The sequence below is a fragment of the Lissotriton helveticus genome, chromosome 7 (genome assembly GCF_964261635.1).
Source record: "Lissotriton helveticus chromosome 7, aLisHel1.1, whole genome shotgun sequence".
Taxonomy (NCBI): Eukaryota; Metazoa; Chordata; class Amphibia; order Caudata; family Salamandridae; genus Lissotriton; species Lissotriton helveticus.
This window is the reverse complement of record NC_136068.1, coordinates 123,788,277-123,814,652: the sequence shown is the minus strand read 5'-3', so window position 1 is coordinate 123,814,652 and position 26,376 is coordinate 123,788,277. Positions and strand designations below refer to the sequence as shown.

The 26,376-nt window shown below is 47.1% G+C and overlaps 1 protein-coding gene across 2 annotated transcripts in view; it reads right to left on the bottom strand.

Moving 5' to 3' along the window:
* SAMD10 (sterile alpha motif domain containing 10) overlaps nt 1-26,376 on the bottom strand; it is a 106,136-nt gene that overhangs the window by 16,378 nt on the left and 63,382 nt on the right. For both annotated transcript variants that reach the window (XM_078650434.1, XM_078650433.1), the window contains exon 3: nt 15,986-16,154. In XM_078650434.1, coding sequence (XP_078506560.1) covers nt 15,986-16,154 — 169 coding nt within the window. The remainder of the gene's footprint in view (nt 1-15,985; nt 16,155-26,376) is intronic.

Genomic DNA, 26,376 nt, shown 5'->3' with positions numbered 1-26,376 from the left:
ATTTATTGAACTGGTTAAGCACTCCTCGAAAATATATTTCTGCTCGTTCTGAAGTGTACTGAGTGAATCTGACAACCTCCTAGAGCATTCGGCAGGGGCCAGAAAGCAAATTATACAAGTGTTGCTCCATGCATCCATCCCTAAAAGCAAGCCGGTGGTACTCAGGCTCTTGGGAGTATTTCCTGTGTCCCAAATGGCCAGTCCTGCACTGGAGGAACCTATCTACCACAAAAGTTGACATCACAAATAGTTCCAGTTTGAGGCACAGGGAGATCAACTTAATTGTCAAGATTCACAGTTTACTTTGGCCTGACACATATGCTAAGATGTGAACCCAAGTGTCGGGTTCAATGTTTGAAACTGAATCACTTTGTTTAAGATTGAGAAAGACTTTATTGATCATAGTTATATGAAATATAACATATTACGCATTCTCTAATGAACAACAGAATTATGTTTTAACATAGAAGATAGTGTAAAATAGACCTATGAATGATTCAAAACAGTAACAAAAGGAATGGATACAAAAATCCATGTACGATCAATAAAGAATTTAGAAAGAGAAAATAAAAAGGAAAGAATAGAGAAGAAAAGAAAGTGAAAAGGGACTGAATTAAAAGTAAGTTCGTAAGAAGCAAATGAGAAGTGAAGCATATGTAATAATAAAGATGGAGTATTCTATAGAAAACTTCAATCATTGAGAATCAACACGTTATAAAAAGAGTATATATATATATATATATATATATATTCTCTCTTAACTCCTTTAATCCAAAAGGAAGAATCCACATTCGCGGGGACGTTTACAAGAATGTTTATTCTTCAATAGACCAGCAACAGATGCGTTATCTGATAGCGTGACTGCATTAGTGATGGGAGGTTTAGCATAAATAGCAGGCACAATCTGAACTAAAGTGTTACCTTTGTATTTAAATGTATTTAGAAACTGAAATATATGTTGTGTATCAGAGAAAGAAAGTATTGCAATAACCTTAAATAACTGATGAGCCCATATTAACCCTTTCTCTGTCCATGGGGGCCAAAACCTTTTTTTTATTTTTAATAAGTTTATTTTGCCAGATAGATGAATTTAAGAAATTATCTCTATTGTTGAGACATAAATGGGGGACATTAAACTGCATGTGTTTTTAAGGATGGGCTGCGACATACATGAGGGTTGTTGGGGCAAGGATATTCTTTAAATGAAAAAGGAGAAATAAAAAAAATTCTACCTGAGCCCATAGGAGACAGTGATCATCCATATGATCTAATAGCCAATAAGTGGATTGTTTTAAACAAAAAGCATTGAAATACATTTGAAAATCCGGAAAGTTAACTCCACCGTACTGGTAACCTTTTTTTAACTTCAGTAAGTACATACGTGGTTTCCCTTTATTCCACAAGAAAGATGTAAGGAATTCACTTTCTTGAAAAAGTAAGATGGTATAGTTGTAGGAATTGTGGATAGAGAAATTAAAACAATAGGAACCAAAATAATTTTAATAGACTCAAGACGCCCCGATCAGGAAAGAAATATTGCATTGCATCTCTTCATTAATAAGCTTAGCTTAGTATTTGTTTCTTGTAAATTCATTTCGACTGTTCCTTCCACAGAATTAGAGAACCAGGACCCCAAATATTTAATTTGGTCCAACAAAAACCAGAAGACATAAAACCATGTGTTAAACAAAACTTATTGAGAGGAAGTATCTCACATTTGCAAAATTGAGTATGTATCCTGAGACTAGGGAAAATGTGTTCACTTCGTCAAGAAAAGCTGAAGTGTCAACGTTGGAATAGAAATGGATATGAGTATGTCATCTGCATACACAGTTCATTTGGTCTGGTTTTCACCATATATTAAACTTAGTATGCATTTTTTTTCCTTATTTTAGATCAAAAAGGTTCAAGGGCCAATATGTATAACATAGGAAATAAAAGACACCCTTGTCGAACTCCTCTTTTCAACTTGAAAAGTGGGGGAAATTAAACAATTAACAAATATAGAAGCTTTTGGTGGGAAATACAAAAGTGATATTAAACTGATAGTTTTGGGAACAAAGCAAACCAATTCGAGAACTGAAAAATTAAAGGACCAGTTCAAATGGTCAAAGTCATTTTCAGCATCAAGTGCAGCCGCTGAGTCTACGCCATCCACATGAATTACGGTGTTTATCAGTAAAAAAAAAATGAAAGAGTATAATCCTGCAAAGGCAGACTGAAGTGATAACAGAAAATGAAAAGTGCATTTGTGATTCTCTAACTTGCTTTAATAACTGGCAAATAAGAGGAAACAAAAGGTGCTTACAAAAATATATATTTCATTTTAGGACATTTTTTCTTGCGTATAAACAAATAAAATGCCATGTTGCCTGACAAAAAACAAGAATAAATTGTTTCATTGCCAGCCAAAACACAAAGGACTGTAACAAATGTGGGAATGGGTGAGACCCCTTTTGAAAAGGCAACAGGACACTCCAGGAGCTGACTATTTAATTGCATTCCTTCTAGTTCCTAATTGGTTTGTCAGTCTAAACTCACTGCAATTTGTATTTCATTTGAAGCTACAAATGTGGTTTCCACTGTGGAGATTTATGGCCTGCCCATGATCTTTAGTCTACCACTTGTGAAGATTACAATCTTTTCTCTCCAGCTGTATTTGCCTTTTAATTAGACAGCACATTAATCTAAGCACTGTGAGTGCCTTTAATGTGGATTTCTAAAGCAAACATAGTAGGTGAAAAACAGAAATGCTTCCAAGAACAAAGTCAGATATATATTCAGCAAGCTCTCCATGCCTCATAAATAACACAAAATGGCAGTCACAACCTGAAGAGACAGCTGGTTGCTTCACACGCAGGCCTTTCACATAGCAGCATTACTGAAAAACAGTTTCAGAATTAACCCCTTCGCTGCGGCGGCAATTCCGCCGCAGCGCTAAGGGGCGGGGGGCGCGCGGCGATCACATGCTCATGACGGAACCGCTCCGTCACGAGCCTCGGGTGGGCTGTGCTTGTGACGTAGCGGTTCTGTCACGGCCCGCCCGCTCAATAGAACGCGCCGCGCAGGCGTGCCGAGCGGGCCGTGACGGAACCCCTCCGTCACCAGCACAACCCACCCGAGGCTCGTGACGGAGCGGTTCCGTCACGAGCATGGGAGGGGTTAAAGAAAGGGATGACTCCCACCTTGTTATCTTCTAGATTTGGAAAATAGAAAAGAAATTCACTGCTGTCATTGTGGAATTTATTCCTGGCCATCAGGGAGTTGAACCAGCAGGCAGCCATCTTTTCTCAGTGTCACACCCCCATCTCCCGAAACTGATTCTTTTGGCTCCTCGCCTATATAGAATACAGAGGTGCTCTTCAATTATGCTTACCTATTTTTTTTTATAAAGGTAAGGCAGGAAGAGGTGTGGTGCAGCGGACAGGTTGCCTGACTCCGGGCCACGGGGTTCACGGTTTGATCCCTGGCGCCGGTGGCAGGTTAGCCCAGCACCATGTGCCACTGGGCAAAATAGCTTGCTTAATCTTCCCGGCGGCCCCCAGTGCCGGGACACCTCTCTGGAGGTAGCTTGCGCTTTACAAATGCTGGTATTTATTTATTTATTTATAATAGACAAACCAAAATTTAGGTTAACCAGTGCGTTAAAGGATGGTACTGCTCCACACGAGGGCACTGTTGTCCCACAATTTTTTGCTGGTCGGGTTTCTCAGTGTGGCCCTCAGTGAGCTTTTGAAAATATACTGTTCTCCACTAAGCACAATTTCCCAAACATTCGCCCCTCCTTGCTAAAGGACTGTGGGACAAACAATATTTGCTCCATGACTGAAAGGCAATATTGTAAAGCTACCATTTATCTGAATGAAGATGAACAAACGTTTACGATAAAGCTAATTAACACCGTCTTCTAGGACGCTGTCATTAGCATTTAATCGAGAGGGGTTTAATCCAAAGCGAAAAGTGCTGAAAATATGCACCGAAATTGTCCTCCAATGATTGTCTTTAATTCTAAATTTTGGGGGATCTGCTTAATTTGCAAGGTTCAAATCCTAAAGTGAACTTCCAGAAATCTATGCATGTACTATTACCAGATAGTTACTGCTTCTGACATTCGCAGGAGTAAGTATGTTGGAGGAGTGTGGCTCAATGGTCAGAGCGGCAGAACCTGATGCAGAGTTCTGGCCAGGGACCAGGGTTCGATTCCCGCCTCGTCGGGGTCTCGGGCTCAATTTCCTCGGACCTGATAATTCTCGCCTTGGTGCCTATTCTAATCACGGGCCCCATGCAGCAACTCTGGGCAATAGCTTGCTTAGCCTCCACACCGGCCCCAACAGCGCTAAGGATGCCTGGCTTCACACTGGGGGTGCCCAGGAGTGGACACTTCGCAGGGAAAGCCAGGAGGGGTTCCACAGCGGTATGAGTATCAGCGCCAGGAAGCCGCATAGGCGACACCGCAAGGTGACCGTATTGGCAATACCCTTATTGGCATGCAAGTGGTGTGCAGAAACTGGGAGTAAAACTCGTCATGGAATGTGGATGGATGTGAACAGCCATAAAGGTATGGCATTGTTGAGTGTTAATCAAATTATCAATTAACAATCCACTGGGCACATGAGTGTTTAACTGCAGAAAAGCCGTCCTACATGTCGATAATCAGAGGTAGCAAATGTTTTTTGTGGTCATAAAAATCCTGATCCTATAAATCAGGAGTTGGACATTCTGACCTCAGACTCAAATTTTTGTGATCATAAGTTGTACTTAAAACTCCAACAGAGGTGTGCAAATCTCCATGTATCCAGTAAACATAAGGTCAGTGTGTATAATCAAGCAGCTGATCCATGGCTGCCACCCGGGGCTTGTGCATCAACATCGAAGGAGAAATAAGCAGACCAGAATATATATATATATATATATATATATATATATATATATATATATATAAGTTTTTTTCTAAAAACAATACAGGAAATGGCATTAGACAACACAAGAGAATGTTAGAGGAGAGCAAACAGAAAAAAAGAGAGTCAGGAAGGGAAATGTTGATAAAGGTGAGAATAAGCCAATGTAATACTCCTAATCAAATTCATGTCACTGAAGTTTGATAGCTTTGCTCCTCCAGCCTTCATTTAATGAGTAAAGTAGAACTGATGAAGTGAAATGAAAGTTTGACGTAAAGTGAGGCAGCTGTAGGAAAATAATAGTTTTGCAGGATAAGAGATCTGATGCTTCTTCTCCTCACAGCACAAGTCTATTGTGGTGGGAATTGTTGTGTTAAGGTGGGAGCCAAGACATGGTGGTAGTCTCAGGAGCTGGCTGGCCTGCCCCTCCTGACTCACGTTGCAAATCTTATCTTATCTTATCTTATCTTATGTGCCATTTGTAAAGCGCACTGACGCCGAGGCTTCCTGGCGCTGAGAGACAGAATGGGTGAGGGGGAAGCAAAGTAGCAGGGTTCTAACAAAGGGGAGGGAAGAGGTGAGTTTTGAGTACTTTCCTGAAGTTCAAAAGAGAGGATGAGGATTTGATGGAGAGAGGGAGGGGATTCCAGAGTGCAGGGGCTAGGTAAGAGAAGCGGCGACCGCCGAATTTCTTAGTTTTGATTCTGGAAGTGGCAAGTAGGTGATGGTGGGCCGAGCGGAGGTCACGCTGAGGACAGTAGGGGCGGATGAGAGATGTTACAAACTCAGGGCCAGAACCATGAAGGGTCTTGAAGGTGAGACATGCCACCTTGAAGGCTGCCCTTTGGGCTATAGGGAGCCAATGAAGGCTATGGAGCAGGGGTTTGGCAGATTGCCATCTGGGGATGTTGAGGATTAGGCGGGCCGCTTGGTTCTGGACAACCTGGAGGCGGTGAGTCAGGGATGATGGAAGGCCATGGTAGATTGAATTGGAAAAGTCTAGGCGGGAGAGCACAAGTGAGATCACGACTTGGGTAAGTGCAGCGGAGGGAAGTAGGTGGCGGACTTTGCGGATCTTCCGGAGCTGGTACATGCAGGAGGATATTACTTTTCCCACCTGTGTTCTGAGGGAGAGCTCAGCATCGATGATCACACCCAGACTCTTTACAGTTTTCGCTGGGATTGGGGGGGGGCCTAGCTCCGACGGCCAGAACTGCGGGCCCCAGCGAACGTGACTGAGTCCCGGGAGGAGGAGCTCAGTCTTCCCGGGGTTCAGTTTCAGCTGATTCTGGTTCATCCAATCTTGGATGTGAATCATAACTGCATGAAAGGTGTTAATGGCATGAGGTGAGTCGAGCGGGAGGATGATCTGCAAGTCGTCAGCGTAATTGAAGGTGACAATGTCCCATTTTTGAAGGGATTTGATCAGGGGCCGGAGGTATAAATTGAACAAGAGCGGCGAGAGGGAGGAGCCCTGGGGGACTCCACAGTGCGTGGGTGCCTTGGTGGCGGTGTAGGGCCCCAGGCGAACCACCTGTGTTCTCCCGGTGAGGAATGACTTGACCCAGTCAAGCGCAGTACCCTGGATGCTGGCCTGCTCGACACGGTGGAGAAGGACGTCGTGGTCCACCGTGTCGAACGCGGCCGAGAGATCCAGGAGGACGAGGGCTTGGGAGGAGCCCACGTCCGCGTTGCTCCTGAGTGTGTCCAGGACTGCCAGAATGACGTGCTCAGTGGAGTGGGCAGGTCTGAAGCCGGCTTGGTTAGGCTCATGATGATGGGATGATTCAATGAAGTTTGACAGGCACCGAGTGACGTGTGCCTCCATCAATTTTGAGAAGTACGGGAGGAGGGAGATGGGGCGGTAGTTCGAGGGCTCCGCGGGGTCGGCTCCAGGTTTTTTAAGGAGGGGCACTAAAATAGCCTCCTTGAAAGAAGTTGGAACGTTGCCGCTGCTGAGTGCCCCGTTGAGTAATGGTAGGATACAGTCTGGTAAGTGCAGGCATATACTCCTCAGGACTGATGGCGGGCAGCAGTCCATCGGGGAGCCTGATTTCACCCGGGTTGCTAACTCTGCTAAAGAGGTAGGATCAAGGAGCGGGAAGGAGGAGAAAATTAAAGGATTGTTAGGGCAGGAAACCGGTGGGGGTGACTGGGGAGAGGGGGGGATAGAGTTTTTGATTTTTGTGATTTTGTCCAAGAAAAACGAGTTGAGGGTGTCACAAGCCTCCTGAGTGGGAATCTGGGCTGGGAGAGTCCTGTCGTCAGTAGTGAGTTCGTCCATGACTCTGAACACCTCTTTGGATTTATCAGCTGCCGAGGAGATCCTGTCAGAGAAATGTTCCATTTTGGCTAGGCTGATGGCAGCTTTATATTCTTTACGCGCAGCTAAGTAGGACTGTCGGGCTTGGTCGGAGTAGTCACGTCTCCAGGTGCGCTCTGACTGCAGAGTTTTTAATTTTAGGAGTTTAAGATCACCAGAAAACCACCTGTGGGAGTTGCGGTGCCTGGTGCTGGGGAATTTGACCAGGGGGGCAAAGAGGTCACTGGCTGATTCGAGCCAGGAACCAAGATCGTGTTCCCATCCGTCGATGTCATTAGAGGGGAGGAAGGATGGACTATCAGTACTATATGGGTTCGCGATCATAGACAACCAGCTATGGATTGCACCCTGACTGATTGGTCGCATTCTTTCTTGCGCATTTATTGGAATAAGGTTTATATCCCGAAGTAACAATAAGGCTGCATGTATTGCACTGCAATGAGTAATAAGGAATCCGCACCCATCCAAGAAGTGTTTTCTCAATAATTTCAAAGGTCCACAACACATATAAAAGTATACGGTCTTGTGACAAATAAGTCCGGACTTTAGTAAGGTTTTCTTTTCCAAAATTCTTTATTGTAGTGATGCAAGACAGGAAAAAATCCAAGAACACATATGGATTCCCTTCACAGAAATGTGATTCATGCAGGTTCGGGGGTCCCTGTCTATAGCTTGCTTGGGCCTGTGCTGCTGTTCTTGCCGTACTCAATCTAGTTATGCAGGAAAAGGCATGGTGGCCAGCACAAGGTAACACATCACAGGTAGGGCAGCATCTCAATGACTACTCTCAAGCCACAGGTGAAAGCAGGTGCTTTATTTATTTGCCCCAACCCTTGCCTTTTTGTAGAATTAAATGAATTGCACTGCATGCTGCTCCTAAATTAAATAAACAAATAGAAATTGTTACAGTTTGTCAAACAAGCCCACTAGAAGTGATGCCGCAACTCCTATTTCACCTTCTTTAAAACTAAACTTACCGTCAGGCGTGTGCCGTTTGATGTGAACAGGTCAGGTGTGTTCTGTGCATATAAGGTAGCAAGATCTAAATAGATATTAATGTCAGCTAACATTGTCAAAGATGTAGGAACAACCATAAATTGGGGCTCTATAGGATTGATGTTAGGAAAAAAACATAAGCTTCCGAAGTGGTGGGGGAGAGAATTAAGACAGTAGGGGAAAATGTTGAGCAATGCTGTGCGAGATAATGCAATGAATATGCGGAGATACAGATTTGCAATTAATTCGCAAGGCAGAGATTTATCCTTGATCAGGCCAGGTGAAGTGTGCTCTGGTGCTTGGCAATTTTCCACAGACAACTGAAAAATGTGTTTTTGTGCTTGTCAGTCGAAGCATCTGCCAGTCTGTCAGAAATACAATTTATATATTTTTCTCCTAGAGCCTTTATAGATTACTGCGGACTCTCTTCTGCCTGTCAAGAACTGGAATCTAAGAAGGTCTGCTGAGTCCTCTTGATTTCATGAATAAAGGATAACGTGTGTTAGTAACCACGGTGCCACTCTGCACAGAACTGTACACATGAAACTGTGTTCGTAAGATGGTCCCAGTTAGGAAGAAAAAACACAAAGGGGGAAAAAAACACCTTGACAATCGTGTAACTCTTTAGTGAAGATAAAGATGAAAGCAGAAGTGACTATTAAGGTACCAAACTTCCCTGAAATCAGGAAGTAGAAAAGATGCTAGCAAGACAACCTAGAGGTAGAACCGAGTAGCAGTTACAACAGGTAGAAACAAAAGTCATGGACAAAAATAGTAACATAGGGGAGAAGAACATGGTGAAAAATAAGGGAAAAAATACGTTGTGATGCCTCTTTCGCTTGGAAATGCCGTCTTATATATAATTTTTTTTTTAACTGGCATCACTGGAAGAGACTATTTTGGATTGGGAACCTCGAAAAAAGGGACGTTTACAGGCTTGTCGCTACCCTTTTTCGGAACATCATGACGTTTGGCACACAAGGAACTAGCGCAAGTTTGACATCCTTTGCCCAGAGATTAATTCCACAGCCCCGCCACCGCCCTTTATACCTGATATACCAGGCAGCTTACAGCCCACCACGCGAGTGACAATGAGCAAAGTCACCTGAGCGTTCCAAGCAAGCAACCAAGACGCTACACCATACGCTGAGCCCAGCATCCAGCAGCACACATCCCTGACACTAATAGAAGTGCTCCTTCTTGGACTAAACGCGTGTGATCTCTGGTAAGCACTTGGCGCTACTTTTGGCACCGATTTAACACTAACCTTGTTGCGGTTAGTTAAAAATCCTCTTGTGTCTGGTAGAGTCTAGCTGTGAAAGATTAGCAATGCAGGATTTAGTCATTCAAGACATTGGAATGAATATACCGTCAAGATTATTGAGGTAATAAAATTATCGATGCCCGGCCTGTTCTTAATAGTAGCTGAATGTACTTTAACGAGGGCACAAAAGGGAGTATTTACAGGTATGCACCTGTGCCTTCATGTGGCGTCTGCCCATGGCAAAAAGCACCAGGTCAGAACTAGTATGAAATATCTGGTTGAGTATGAAGGTATTTTAACTCAGTGGCGGCCGCCGCCTATCAATAGAGGTAGGACGGCCGAGGGAGGGCAGGGGAGAAATAAAAAATACTTATATGCTGCTCTGCTCCCACTGACGCCGCCGACTGCCTTGCTGCTCCTCTCGTCGGGCCAGAAGGGGATGGGACATCAGGGCACAGGCTCCCCACCCATTTCAGATGCTGCTCTGAAGCATGAGGGCAGCACCAGCATTGGTCTGAGCGGCCTTGGTTTGTTTTTCAGACTGTGCATTGGAGCCTGTGGCTTTTCTCACAGCTGGCTGTGCAACACAGGCAGGTTGGAGAAACATAAGAATGCATGTCAGTTTGGCCGGCCTAGGACGGATGGTCAACCTGACATGCGCACTTATATAAGTGGCCACCACTCCTCCTCTATGCCATAGCCTGGCCACGTCTCACCCAATACTCATTGTAAAGTCAGACAGAGATAAATAAAATTATAATAACGTTGTGTTATTATCATTTTATTTATAATCTGCTGGCTTGGGGCAGTGGGTTGCGCTCTTCTGCCATTTCGGAGGAGCCGCCCCTGTTTTAACTTGGTCAGGAACAGATGGGAAACTGCCTCATCGTACACAGATGCAAAAGGTGGCCTTTGCAGCCCCTGACCCATCCTAGCGGGGAATTGTGCAGCGATTAAAGGAAGAAGAGTACTGTGAGAATTCCACAGAGAAAGTAATATGGTCATTAAATTGGAAAGAGACAAAGGAGCTCAGTGGGCAGGGTATTTTGAAGTTTTGTGGGGTGAGTATACAACGGGACGTGAATACTCTAGATACTGAGTACAAAGGGTACTCTAGGGGCTCTGATATGAAGAGTAGATTGAAATTGTGTCTTGGAGGCTCCATATGAATAATATACGGGATCGAGAGGTTACCCTGGAACAACATAGGAAGAATACTGTGTGTAAAGCACTCTGATATCCTTCGGGATCAAGTTTGCGCTATATAAAACTTTATAAATATAAATAAAATAAAAAAGGCTTGCTTTTGGCAGGCCAAGAGGGCATCTGTGAAGAGTAACATCAACCCATTTATGTAGTAATATTTGGGCATATGCAGCTACAAAGGCAAGCTTGAGCACATATGGCTGTACTTGCGAACTCAAGGTAGGCATCTGGTGTGTAAAGTGATCAGAGATAGAGGGAATGAACCATTCCACAGTGCTCAGTGCTCAAGGGCTTTGTAAATCTTGTGCAAGGTCCAAGTCCTGGTCTGTTTTAGGAGCCTAGGAGCAGACCAGTGCTTAATTTGAGCCAGTGTTTTCCGGTGCTGGGCACACAGCACATAATTGTCAACACCGGCACTTGTAAGAGTCTGCCACAAGGTGGCACTGTCTTAGAAATATAGAGAGGATAACAACAAGAGTTAATTATAAATTCAGTAAACATTAAAAATAACTGTTACCTGCTGCCCAAGCCATTCTTATAGCTTTGGGGGTCTGATATAGTCCGATATGTAAATGTCCTGGCTGGCTTTACCGGCCTTGCTGCAAACTAAACTCAAGTTAACAAATAGGAAAACAATCTGTATAGATATATTCACATGCTGTCGTCTCCTGGAAGGGCTCAGGTGCTGTGCACAGCAAAGATCAGTAGATGATTGGTTGCCTCTATATTCCGCAAATCCCAGTGCGGGACGGGAGTCTCAAGGAAGCACCTTGTATCAGAAAAATCGCAGGGCTTCTCTAGGCTGTGAGCTTCTGAAGCTCTGGCCACTGTGCCAGATTACCGAATAGGCAAAGTAGGCACCGGCCTATGGGCCCCACTCCTTTTAGGGGCCAAGCGACATTGGATCAAAATAATATTGATTTGATCTTGAAAGACCATTATAAATCAAGCTTTCTTAGATATTGTTTCCAAAAGATAGAAAAAAATGAATGAACTCAAAGAAATGAAAACTTTATAATAAAGACTCTATAGAGAAAATACTGTGTTAATGTAATCTACCCATGAACAACTTCAAGTAAATAAGCCAGAGACATCAGATTCACATAACAGTTTGTCTCTTAAAAGCTCACATTCTGGCAGCTTTCAGTTTGGTACAAAATCAGGTGCATTTGGGTATTAGGAGATCATTTGTGGGTGGGAGGCGAAATTTCGACTGCCTAGGGACTTCCATAGGGTTTAATCTGGCACTGTCTGCCCATCGTCTGTTGCTGAGAATGTTCCCTTCTTCCACTCTGTTTGCTCTCGAAACCTCTGAATAGCTTCATTTAAGTAATAAAGGTTTCTCTCTGGGGACGGGAGGGGTGCATTAATCCTCATGGCTGCCCCGGGGCGCAGCAGGGGCGGTAAAAGCCATGTCCTGTGCCAGGCCCCTGTCCAGCCCCCCTGTTGCTTGAGCGGTTTAGTACAAGCCCCAGTGGAAGTGCCCGTCAGGATGTATTAGTGCCCATGACTGGGTCCAGGCCAGCGCGCTCCCCTCCACCCTCCCCTGAGGGCTGGGGGCGCTCTGCGGCGCCTCCACGCGCCCACGCCCACTGACCACGGCGCGAGGGTGGGATGCAGCCGTTAATGCATTATGTCCTCCCCGCGCGCAGCCTGCCATCGGCCCTCCGCGCGCCTTCCCTCGCGAGCCCTGTACTTAAAGCACTTCCGCGGTGCCCGGGGGCGCAGCCAGGGACGTGGGCCTGTTCAGACGCTTCCCGGACAGTTGTGCGCAGCAGCCGGAGCGAGGAAAGCCAAGCTGGGATCTGTCAAATGCGCCAAGAGCCCGCGAGCAAGGAGCCAAGCACATCTGGAACCATCAGCAGCGCGCGGAGCGCACTGACCCATGACGCAAACACGCACAGGGCAGGCCCCGTCACCCACGTAACAGGGCGCGCGCACACACACGACAACCACCGTCTTATACACCTCAAAGGACATTGCACTGGCAGCCATGTCCCTAAACACAACAGGGAATACATACCAGCAGGGCTTTAAGTGGGCCAGGTCTCACCGGGTTTCAGCACTGGCAGTTTTTATATGGAGGCCTCGAAACCGGTCTCTATCGGACTCTGTTTTGTGCCCTGGCACAGGAGGTCCGTTTTTTTTTCCGAGCGTTATAGGGGAAGGGAAATCCTTTAAAGAGAGTCAATTTATCTTTGGATTTCTCTTCTCTTTGCGGAACTAAGGAGCAGCAACATTATCGTGGTGTCACCAGGACTTTATGTGGAAGCTTTTTCAATATTATATACAAGCCACAGTTGCTGCTTATTTATCTTATGCAACAAACAACCATTGACAAAGCCGATAGTCCTGACTGGTTGTAAGTATGATGTCACTTGTTGTATCATATATCTGGATACAATGACAGAAACAACAAAATACCAGTCGTGCGGCACACTATGCTAAGCACAAACTTTTAGCTTACGTGTTTAAGCCACGCCCTTAATTACATTGGCCACGACCCCTTGAGAACCCGAGTTTTTTCATACCACTTAAAGCCCTGCATACCAGACATCAGCTTCACCGCACGTAGACACGGCATGCGCACAACACACACCCTGCGTCTGAACAGGTACTTCCTCTCGGGAAGGCTCTTGAAGCACTGACCTTGTGAACAGGTTGTGAATGTTTTAGTTCAACAGAGCTTGGTTGCCTCAGTTATTAGCGCTATAAAAAGTCATGATGATGAAGGTGAGACTACTGGGTCTGATGGCTTAGTGGACTAATTCCTGTACTTTAGGGGCCAGTGTTTGACCTTATGGTCACAGGTTCAAATCTCAATTGCCGCTCAGCCTTTCATCCTTCTGAGGTCAGCAAAATGAGTACCTTTGAGTTGGGTAACAATAAACATCTGTTATTCAGCACCAAAATACCCTTCAGGGTGAATATGCTCTTTACAACTACACATTATGTTTTCTGATGATAAGACCATGGAATACGCATAAAACAGACACCTCCACATGTACAGGGTGCATTTGCACACACAAACAAGTGTATACAAACAGGTGTAAGCCTTAAGGACAGTAAAATAGGGGTTTTAAACCTCATCATACTTTTACGGACGTGCCTGCACCTGAAATCATACACATTTCGTGGTGTTGATAACAGAGCCTTCTTCGCTTGTGTAACTGGGTCTACACATAGGACAGCCACCCATGCACACACATACCTATGTACTCAGCAGCAACCACGGCACCCTCACAGTGGCGGCCGCTAGCAGTGAAAAATGGTGAGGCGACGCAGGGGGCAAAAAAAATACTACTTACCTGCCTCTTCGCCATGTTCTTTAGCCCCTGAACCCCAATGCACACATGCTCCCAGAGTCCCCTACGCCAATCTAGACGCTGTTCACATGCTGGTATTACCCAGCATGAAAGAAGCGCCAGGATTGGCCAGAGCTGGCTAGTTTCATGCTACAGCAGAGACTGGGAGCCTGTGCTCCTGAGCTCTGATGATATATCCAAGTAACTGCCTGGAGATATCCAAGTGCACATGTCGGTTTGGCTGTTCCAAGACGGCCGCCCAAACTGACATGCGCACTCGGTGCCCTGTGCCCACCACTCTTTCTGCTGCTGACACCCCCGCCCTCAATACTTTGCTGCAGCTTCAGCTACTACAGGGAAAATAAAAATGATAATAAAGCAGTTGTATTAATTTCTTTATTCTCATTTTATTTTGCATGCTTTGATCTGCGGGTTCCAGCAGTGAGGCGACACTCCTCCTTTATACCGCAGGAGCCGCCCCGGCACCCACAACTGGGTGCACACACAGGACAACCACATCCAACATACCACTTGTGTATGCAAAGAGGACAGCACCTGCTCACAATTTCGAGAAAAACTCTATTTCTCTCTCTTTTCTCTCTCCAGCAACCCCTCCATACCCTGCGTTTATGGTTTTGGGGGTGGCTAGGGAATTTTGAATAATGATGGACCAGGGAATATTTGCCATTATTTTCCCGTAGGTGTCTGGATGCCACACTCTCAACGTATTTGTGAGGCAGAGAATCTTGAATGTGACTCTGTCTGTGGGCTTTGAGGTGTGTTGATAAAAGATTCATATATTTTAGGTCAAAGGGCAACCTTCCAACAGTAGTTTGAAATTGTTGGACCCTTATTATTTAGTACGATGGAAGTCTGTGATACTAGATGTTGCAGCACTCAAGTCTTAGGGTAACCTGGGCAGCAACGTCCATGGATACTGGGCGGCAAAGAGTAGCAGAGTTTGATCTGATGGGCTGATGTTTTGACAAGTGCCCCCCCCCCACTTAGAAAGTTGGCTGAAGTCAGCATCTAGTATGACTCTCAAATTATGTGCTTTCGTTTAAACATGTACAATTGAAACAGAATCTTCCACACACCTCGACCATCCCTAAGTACTCTGTCCAGGAGACAAACTACCTTCATTGTGTGTCCCAACCATCTTAATCAGGGCTCGAGTCGGGGTACCACGCGGGTGGACGGCGTCCCCCCACTTATTTTACCGGGAGCTCGATAACTATAAACTGCAACTGAGTGAGAGCCACCTTTCGTGATGTCACTTCCGGTCGTGACGTCAGCGTCCCCCACTTCTTTTTTTTAGGACTTGTGCCCTGATCTTAATCGATGCTTGAACCATGTATGTCCCTTGTCCAAAGGCTGCATTTTTCCCGGTCACAGCTACCAATGCAAATGCCTGAAGGTAATTATTGTAACTGTAACTTGCTGTACCCTTGTATCGTGCTACTGTAGTAAAGCGCTCTGTTGCCTTCAGGACATGTCTGCGCTATATAACATTGCAAAAATAAACATTGAATCAATACGAATTACTGGTTAGTAATGTGGGAACGATGCATTCTATTGTTCGTCTGACATAGACCATCCATATTCAAATTGCTGTTTGGTCCCATCTTAAAAGCGACAGTCCAACCCAAACTGCTGAACCTCATCCCCCTGAATGAAGCACCTATAACACAGGTGCATTTTCGTCAGACTGGACGTCATCACTGTGGTCTATCTCAAATCCCTAGGTCACAGCAAGCATGGGAAAAACCTATAGGAATATCTGCATCACTTAGTGTGACCAAAACAATTTATAGATGGAAAAGTTTGAGAAGTACTGTTAATTACAGTCTGCACATTACATTCTGTTTGTTTATCATATCTATGTCACTTCAGGCAGGGAGCAACTACATTCAAGTGAGTGGTCACCAACTGTTGGTGGTGGCGGGGTCCATGATGGGACCTGTGCTTCGTGGTCTGCACTCGGTGACATTACCTGTGATCGCGTGGTGCGAGAAGGCCTCCACGTAGATGAGATAGTTGTGCGGACAGTGTTTCTTCAGCCACTTGCAAACGTCCTGCTGGGTCCAAAGCACCACGGGCTTGGCGAGGCTGCTGAATGATGGGCTGGTGTGGTAGATGCCGTAGTAATCGCTCCGCCGCCCCTGAAGAATGAAAACCATAATGGAGTCTCAGAAGTGAGTCAATGAGTAATGATATGTGCATACAAGTCCACTGCTAAGCGGTCAAGGACTTTTTCAGAGTAAGGGAAACATGCCGGGTTGGCGGGTGGGACAAGAGAGCTGCTGGTGGACGTTTTGGGAGGAGCCTAAACAGCCGAAGCTGAGGGCTGTATAGGGAGGAGTCTGTCGATAGAGCTGTTGAGAATAGGGAGCCTCAGCATCAACATGGACTTGGCAAGGGCTCTATGTGCACTCGCAGTAGAGTCCGCCCGCTGCGGAAACTAAGGAGTCAGTTCTCCTAATGACTCTATATTCTTAATATAAACTACTATGGACCATCTGTAAGGTCTACATTGTTTAATGACCCATTGCGCTCTTTACAGACACGCTATAGACTATGCATGCTTTTTGTGGGCCCTCTACTCAAGGTACTCACAGTTAAATTGTTGTAGACCATGTGGACTAGCCATGTTCCCCAATGGATTGTTGCTTCTCTCCATGGGCTGTGTCCTGTCTAAGAATTCTGTCTTTTTTTACTCTGTATGCTCAATATAGACTTGGCATGGGCTCTGTGTACTCACTGTGCACTCTCTGGTCTTTGGGGACTCAGTGATCTCAGTACAGGTATGTGTTCTTGCTATGTACTCACTGTAGACAAAGTGTACTTAGAACAGACTTACTATGGACTCCCAGTAGAGTCTTGATTCTTCAATGGATCCGGGGTACAAGCTAAGGACTGACGACTCTAAAGACCTGCTATGGCCTCAAAGTGGCTAACCCCAAAACAATACTGTACGTTCTCTATGAGTGAACTACAGAGCATAGCGTACGACAGCGTACATACACTAATGGCATCTTAGCACGAGAAATGCTAAGAAGAAAAAAAAAAGAGAGGCCACTTTTAACAAAAAGTGGACCTTAGGAGCCATGTGAAAGGTCTTGTGATTAGTGATTCCCTGGCACTAGTAATACATGAAACATGCCTTCAGGAATTAGCAGTTGATGACTCCCTTATGCAGCATTTCTTTGTTAGTCTGTAAAACTTTTTTAAAAAAAGGATTCCACACATAAAGACTTGTAAACAGCACATTTGGCTTTTCTGGGCCAGAGCGTAACATGTATCAGTTTACGTTATCGCCAGTAAGTTTCATATTAATTTAGAAGTCCACTTAACTTTGCCATGATGAGCACACAAAACAGTGCTGCAACCCTCCTGTACACTAATAGGAAGCCAAAAACTACAAAGTGAATATGAAGTGTTTGCTTCTGAAAAGTTGGCTTTGCCTAGCAATTCGCTTATGCTTCTTCTGGATGTAGCACGTTTATGGCAATACGAACTATCCTAGGATAGTAACTCTCTAACCTATATTTCTTTTGCAAGTGGCTCAAAGAGGCTCACATACGGGGCACACCAAAAAGTACTCTACTACACATAAATCAAAAGTTGCATTAGTCCATATTTTATTTTGAAAGTTAGAACAATTTTAAGAAAATATTTTTTATATATTTTTTAAGACATACGCATCACTTTCACTCACTACAAACATACTACACACCCCAATACCACACTGCATACACAGATGGACCCATGGGGGTGAGAAACTCAACCCTCCAATGCTGTGCTGAGAACTGGGGTGTGACACACAGACTGGTCTGCGTGTCACACCCCAGTATGTAGAAGAATAAGAGGCTTGTATGTATGGGGATGTTTGTAAGTCTGGATCTGTTTATATAATTGATACCTGTAGATAATGTACAAACTGTGTTGTTGTATATGATCGATATACATTGTATTTTTTCTTTTTGTCTTTTTGGCTTATGTGTATAATTTGTACCAGAAAACTGTGCACAAACCTATTTATGTCTTAAAAGAAATATAAAAAATATTTTCTTAAAATAGTTCTAACTTTCAAAATAAAATATGGACTAATGCAACTTTTGATTTATGTGTAGTAGAGTACTTTTTGGTGTGCCCCGTATGTGAGCTCCTTTGAGCCACTTGCAAAAGAAATATAGGTTAGAGGGTTACTATCCTAGGATAGTTCGTATTGCTGTTTTGTTCCCCCTTATCCCTGACCTTGCAGTTACCCTACAGGGGGGTGCCTCTCTCTTTTTTTGTAGCACGTTTATGGTCAACAGGAACCAGTGATTAAACACTAGAGGGTAAGGTAAATACTATGTGAATGCTAACGTCTCCATATGAAACAATCTGTTCCTCTTTTTGAGAATGACTAGATAGGCAATTCACCTCAATAGACTTTCAGTGTAGAGCCTCACAGTTGCCAAATCATGTTGATCACCTATTAAATAACTACAGAACAGACGAGCCAAGACCACAGCTACAAGATGATGGTCACATTAATGCTTTACAAGATAAAGTCTGTGGGGAGGGATCCCAACACCACAATATCGGATGCAAAATGGAAAGGGTAAATGTCTGATTGAGGTCCTCTTAAGATTAAGCTTTAGCCTTGCAAATTAAGAAACAAATCAGAAACACTACCCAGACGGACGTTTACCAATGTGAACCAGTGCAATGGTTGCTCCAGGCAGCGACATGTTGCTGATAACCTGATGGCTCCCCCCACAAGTAACGGGTAAGTGATATTTGATGCTTGTAGGGGCAATCTGGTGCCCTCTGCTGGTAGGACATTAAGCAACTGCCTGGTCATTCCTTGTACTAGTGGAGAAGTGTGGCTCAATGGTTAGAGCGGCAGACCCTGATGCAGAAGTCTGGCCTGGGACCAGGGTTCAATTCCCGCCTCGGTGGGTCTTGGGCTCAATTTCCTCGGACCTGATAATTCTCGCCTCAGTGCCTATTCTAATCATGGGTCCCACTCTGCAACTCTGGGCAATAGCTTGCTTAATCTCCACAACGGCCCCAACAACGCTAGGATGCCTGGCTTCACCTTGGGGGTGCCCAGGAGTGGGCACCTCACAGGGAAAGGCCAGGAAGGGTTCCTCAGTGGTATTCGTACAAGCGCCGAGATGCCTCCGGGTAGTCATGCGCTATACAAGTGCGTAATTATTTTTTATTTACTAGAAGAAGCCTGCCTGCCCCACACCAAGCATAAACAGAATTATCAATTATTTTGATTCCACAATTGTGAATGCTAATAGATTTGTGTTTTGAGTGTTACCGGACTAGAGTGTTACCATACCTTATTATTTATGTCCTGACTCTGGGGAGATAGTCCATCTCCTTTGAAGTTTGTGAAGTACATCATGATTTGTTTAACATGAACCACAGAAGGTTGATTAAAGGGCAACGTTGATGTCCGACAAGGTAACAACAAAAATACCAGTGAATGTAAATAATTAAACATGTGCCACATTGAATGACTCAACTAGTCCAAGCATATGAATAAGACCTTTTGGTGCTTGGTTTTAAAAGCTTTCCATTATTTACAATCTCATACTAATCTCAAAAGCACACATTTTGGTTGTTGCTTATAAGATTGTGTGGGATTGTGAAAAGAGATCCGATAGGTACCTCCTGGTAGAGAAGGAACAGGTGTAGAAAATCAATTGTAACCACAGGTCGTAGAGGGCATAGTGTGGGAGGCGGCAACATATCCAAGATTTATTAATTTGATCATAACAGTTCCCATACTTTTTATTTAATAAATAACTGTTCCTGAAAGGTTGAGTTTCCCCGGTTTGAAAGGGGAGAAGAAGCATCTTCTCTGCTGTGAAGTGAGAGAAGGGAGAAAGATGAAAAAGAAACTGCCCTTGCCTCCAGGATGCCAGTGAAAGAAATATAAATGTGTGCAATTGGTTAATCTGCAAATCTAAAGGCTAAAGTGGAGTGTCCTTTAGGCACTTGGATTGATGCTTGTAACCCTGGAAAAAGAGAAGGTCACTATCTTGGGCTGGGATTAATTTAATCTGACAACTGACTCAAAAGAAGCAAGGATATTTTTTTTAAAATGCAGATGACAGCTGTGTTTTTAATCAATTAAAAAACCGATATTTGTAAACAATCTACAGATATACTCTCTCTGGCCTTTCTCCTGTTATTTCATCCCCTCGTCTTATCTCCCAGGCCACCTTCTTCCTATCTTGGCGGTGGCCCACTGGCCCCATATGTCTTCCTTTCACCCCTTCGTCTTGGTCTCTCTCGTCTCGCACCGCCCTCCTCTCTGTGCCTCTCCCTTCCTCTGTCTACTCCTCTCCAGGCATCTGTCTTGATCTGCGTTCCTCTGCTCTCCTCCCTCCTTCTCTTACTCGTCTTAAGCGTCTTCCCACCTGCTCCTACCCCCCCCCCCCCCTTCCGAGCTCTCACTGCCTTTTTTCTGTCAGGTCCGCGTGTTTTTGCTCCTAATGAAGTGTGGAAGACAGAGGGCGGTGGCGCGAGGGGAGCAGGGTGGGGGGCCTCGCTGCAGACCCTGGGGGTGAGGTGGTGTCGAGCGGGTGGGGGGCTGTATGGGGAGAGGCCCGTCTGTCACAGGTGCTGCCCTCCTGCATCTCAGATAATTGGAATTTGTAATTCCAGAGGCAGTGAAGGTTGATCAGCAGCAGCCGCTCCCAGGATGCACTGCGAGATCCGGCTCTGGACTCCAGTCTCCAGGCATGCTTGAAGAGGGGAGGGGGCAGGGCGTCCTCAGAGGGGAGGGGACAGTGGAACGCGATATCATCACACACCCTTCCTTTCTTTGATCTTTAAAGGTCCCTGGATGTCGACAGGGCCTTGGGCAGTGTGAATCGTGGTTGCAGGGCAGGCTGACAGGGGCGTTTTACAGCTGTTCACCACCACCATGAACGGTCCCCACTGCTTCCTCCTCTGGCATGATGACCAGCAGCATGGCACATTTTATTACAGACTTTGCATATTGAGAAGCAGCGCTGCCTGAGAGCAGCCAACACAGGATTTACTGTACATGACAGTACATGAGCCAGTCATTCTCCCGTAGTCCCACACGAATCTGGAACTCCTTACCTTCCTCCCTTTGTCTAGAACCCTGCCTGGAAACCTTCAAATAGGCCCTCAAGCTCCACCTATTTGACAGACACCTGGGTTAATCACCCTCGATCACACCCAAGTAGTCTATCCAGGAGACAAACTACCTTCCCTGCGTGTCCCCACCATCTTAATCGAAGCCTGGACCGTATACGTCACTGTGTCCAAAGGCTGCAATTGGCCTGGTTGCAGCTCCTGATGCAAATGCCTTCACGTAATTATTGTAACTTAATTTGAGCCGGTGGTTTCCAGTGCTCTGCACCGGCACCTTATTGTCAGCACCGGGGCTATGACAGTCTGCCACATGGTGACGCTGTCATGCTAATTTAGGTATGAACACAACAACAGAGGTTTGTTTGTAACTTGCTGTACTATACCCTTGTATCATGCTACTGTTGTAAACCTCTCTGATGCCTTCGGGCCATGTCTGCGCTATATCAAATTTCAAATATAAATAACATAAATTACTGAGCAGCAGGGTGGCATAGTAGGCTGCAGCAGAGCAGCACACTCAGCAATATCCGTGTCCCTTACACAGCCGTGTAGCTTTCTGAACACCACTGTGGCATTTTAAGTTGCACCGCTAATTACTTAGCAGCACCCTGGAATAATAAGCAGCACACCTAGTCCAAAAAAGACCCAGACTATATAGGCACTTATAAAGTTTACCTTTATTTAGGATATACCATTTGTTGCATTGTCATTGCAAACCTTACTCCCCTTTCAATAATTAATGGGGTAGTCGGTATGTCCTAGGAATGTGCTTCCTTTAAACAATCGACTGGTTCCCAATAAGTAAAAATCAGTTGTGAGACCAAACATACCACACTCACTTTCGTGTCAAATTATGATGTGCAAAAACGAAAAAAAGTGTGTGTGAGCAAGATGGCACCTCACGGGCGCACCACCAACGGGAACCTGACTGGTACTCGCCAGGATACCAGTCAGGTTCCCGTTGGTGGTGCGCCCGTGAGTGTGGTATGTTTGGTCTCACAACTGATTTTTACTTATTGGGATTTTTACTTATTGATATCCAGCCTACCTCTCGCGGAACCCGCTTCGCGGGTCCCGCTTCGTGGGGGGTTCTTTGTTGTCATCCACGGACCCTGACTGTGACTGTGGGAGGAAGTGAACAGGTGAAGCAGGGCTGCGAGCGAGTGCGAGCGCGGGACTGGGACTACCATTCCCAGGAGCGCCCGCCAGCCCGGATTCACAGCACCTGGGCCGCTCTCCCTGCCTGCTCCTCCCCACCTTCGTGCTCTTAAGCCCCAGCCTCCGGATTTTAATTGGAACGCTCTGCTGTAACTCTACAGTCAACGCTGGGACCCTGTGTTTTTTAATTTTGATATCCAGCCTACCTCTCGCGGAACCCGCTTCGCGGGTCCCGCTTCGTGGGGGGTTCTTTGTTGTCATCCACGGACCCTGACTGTGACTGTGGGAGGAAGTGAACTGGTGAAGCAGGGCTGCGAGCGAGTGCGAGCGCGGGACTGGGACTACCATTCCCAGGAGCGCCCGCCAGCCCGGATTCACAGCACCTGGGCAGCTCTCCCTGCATGCTCCTCCCCACCTTCGTGCTCTTAAGCCCCAGCCTCCGGATTTTAATTGGAACGCTCTGCTGTAACTCTACAGTCAACGCTGGGACCCTGTGTTTTTTAATTTTGATATCCAGCCTACCTCTCGCGGAACCCGCTTCGCGGGTCCCGCTTCGTGGGGGGTTCTTTGTTGTCATCCACGGACCCTGACTGTGACTGTGGGAGGAAGTGAACAGGTGAAGCAGGGCTGCGAGCGAGTGCGAGCGCGGGACTGGGACTACCATTCCCAGGAGCGCCCGCCAGCCCGGATTCACAGCACCTGGGCCGCTCTCCCTGCATGCTCCTCCCCACCTTCGTGCTCTTAAGCCCCAGCCTCCGGATTTTAATTGGAACGCTCTGCTGTAACTCTACAGTCAACGCTGGGACCCTGTGTTTTTTAATTTTGATATCCAGCCTACCTCTCGCAGAACCCGCTTCGCGGGTCCCGCTTCGTGGGGGGTTCTTTGTTGTCATCCACGGACCCTGACTGTGACTGTGGGAGGAAGTGAACTGGTGAAGCAGGGCTGCGAGCGAGTGCGAGCGCGGGACTGGGACTACCATTCCCAGGAGCGCCCGCCAGCCCGGATTCACAGCACCTGGGCAGCTCTCCCTGCATGCTCCTCCCCACCTTCGTGCTCTTAAGCCCCAGCCCCCGGATTTTAATTGGAACGCTCTGCTGTAACTCTACAGTCAACGCTGGGACCCTGTGTTTTTTAATTTTGATATCCAGCCTACCTCTCGCGGAACCCGCTTCGCGGGTCCCGCTTCGTGGGGGGTTCTTTGTTGTCATTCACGGACCCTGACTGTGACTGTGGGAGGAAGTGAACTGGTGAAGCAGGGCTGCGAGTGAGTGCGAGCGCGGGACTGGGACTACCATTCCCAGGAGCGCCCGCCAGCCCGGATTCACAGCACCTGGGCCGCTCTCCCTGCATGCTCCTCCCCACCTTCGTGCTCTTAAGCCCCAGCCTCCGGATTTTAATTGGAACGCTCTGCTGTAACTCTACAGTCAACGCTGGGACCCTGTGTTTTTTAATTTTGATATCCAGCCTACCTCTCGCAGAACCCGCTTCGCGGGTCCCGCTTCGTGGGGGGTTCTTTGTTGTCATCCACGGACCCTGACTGTGACTGTGGGAGGAAGTGAACTGGTGAAGCAGGGCTGCGAGCGAGTGCGAGCGCGGGACTGGGACTACCATTCCCAGGAGCGCCCGCCAGCCCGGATTCACAGCACCTGGGCCGCTCTCCCTGCCTGCTCCTCCCCACCTTCGTGCTCTTAAGCCCCAGTCTCCGGATTTTAATTGGAACGCTCTGCTGTAACTCTACAGTCAACGCTGGGACCCTGTGTTTTTTAATTTTGATATCCAGCCTACCTCTCGCGGAACCCGCTTCGCGGGTCCCGCTTCGTGGGGGGTTCTTTGTTGTCATCCACGGACCCTGACTGTGACTGTGGGGGGAAGTGAACTGGTGAAGCAGGGCTGCGAGCGAGTGCGAGCGCGGGACTGGGACTACCATTCCCAGGAGCGCCCGCCAGCCCGGATTCACAGCACCTGGGCCGCTCTCCCTGCATGCTCCTCCGCACCTTCGTGCTCTTAAGCCCCAGCCTCCGGATTTTAATTGGAACGCTCTGCTGTAACTCTACAGTCAACGCTGGGACCCTGTGTTTTTTAATTTTGATATCCAGCCTACCTCTCGCGGAACCCGCTTCGCGGGTCCCGCTTCGTGGGGGGTTCTTTGTTGTCATCCACGGACCCTGACTGTGACTGTGGGAGGAAGTGAACTGTTGAAGCAGGGCTGCGAGCGAGTGCGAGCGCGGGACTGGGACTACCATTCCCAGGAGCGCCCGCCAGCCCGGATTCACAGCACCTGGGCCGCTCTCCCTGCCTGCTCCTCCCCACCTTCGTGCTCTTAAGCCCCAGTCTCCGGATTTTAATTGGAACGCTCTGCTGTAACTCTACAGTCAACGCTGGGACCCTGTGTTTTTTAATTTTGATATCCAGCCTACCTCTCGCGGAACCCGCTTTGTGGGTCCCGCTTCGTGGGGGGTACTTTGTTGTCATCCACGGACCCTGACTGTGACTGTGGGAGGAAGTGAACTGGTGAAGCAGGGCTGCGAGCGAGTGCGAGCGCGGGACTGGGACTACCATTCCCAGGAGCGCCCGCCAGCCCAGATTCACAGCACCTGGGCCGCTCTCCCTGCATGCTCCTCCCTACCTTCGTGCTCTTAAGCCCCAGCCTCCGGATTTTAATTGGAACGCTCTGCTGTAACTCTACAGTCAACGCTGGGACCCTGTGTTTTTTAATTTTGATATCCAGCCTACCTCTCGCGGAACCCGCTTCGTGGGGGGGGTTCTTTGTTGTCATCCACGGACCCTGACTGTGACTGTGGGAGGAAGTGAACTGGTGAAGCAGGGCTGCGAGCGAGTGCGAGCGCGGGACTGGGACTACCACTCCCAGGAGCGCCAGCCAGCCCGGATTCACAGCACCTGGGCCGCTCTCCCTGCCTGCTCCTCCCCACCTTCGTGCTCTTAAGCCCCAGCCTCCGGATTTTAATTGGAACGCTCTGCTGTAACTCTACAGTCAACGCTGGGACCCTGTGTCTTTTAATTTTGATATCCAGCCTACCTCTCGCGGAACCCGCTTCGCGGGTCCCGCTTCGTGGGGGGTTCTTTGTTGTCATCCACGGACCCTGACTGTGACTGTGGGAGGAAGTGAACTGGTGAAGCAGGGCTGCGAGCGAGTGCGAGCGCGGGACTGGGACTACCATTCCCAGGAGCGCCCGCCAGCCCGGATTCACAGCACCTGGGCCGCTCTCCCTGCATGCTCCTCCCCTCAATCTACAGACCTATTAATTGGTCTCCCTAGTTCCGCTGCGCGGGAGCGCGCGGGAGCGACCGGGAGAAGCCCGGGACAAGGGCGGGACCGTCTGTGGCCGTCAGGGGCAGAAGGAGGCTGGGCTGGGCCCGCCCTCTGACATTGTGCTTTTGACGACCTGACACAGTACGTTCCTTGTTTTGAGAGATCCCTGGTGTTTGCTCATATATTATTGTTTATCGTTTGTTGGTTGCAAAGTATGTCTTCTCCCTTAAATACCACTGCCCAGATCCTTACTCAGGCTGAGGTGGGGTTAGCTATCTTGGGTCCTCTAGACAAATACTTTAGTCGGGTAACCCAAGACATTGACAAAGAAATCGCTTTGGCGGAGAGGCGCGCCGAGCGTAGGCTATCTATTGAACTACTAAAAATTCCCCTGGAAAAACGGCCACCTCAGGGTTTCCCGGCATTAGCATTGGTTCCTCCCCTGTCATCTCAAACCCTGCCAGTTGTACTGGAAACGCCTTATGCCTTTCCCCCCCTCATCAGAGCTGTTGGCTGGCTCGTCTGTGGGTCTTGATGTGCCTATTTTGTCTTCCACCTCGCCCCCAATACCAACTGGCTTACCTACAGGGCAGGTGGCCACTGTCCAACCGAGCATGTCAACTCACGTAGATAAAATAAAATCAAGTATCAAAAGGAAAAGAAGTGCTGCCACAAAGAAGTGCAATCTTCCCAAACATCCGAAAAAAATAAGGAAGGTTGGAATATCCCGGCGCCCTTCCTGCAAGCCCATCGGGGCTGGCTCTGGTGGGGTTGAGACTATTAAGGAGGGAGTTGTTCCAGCTAGTCCTGTATCCAACGC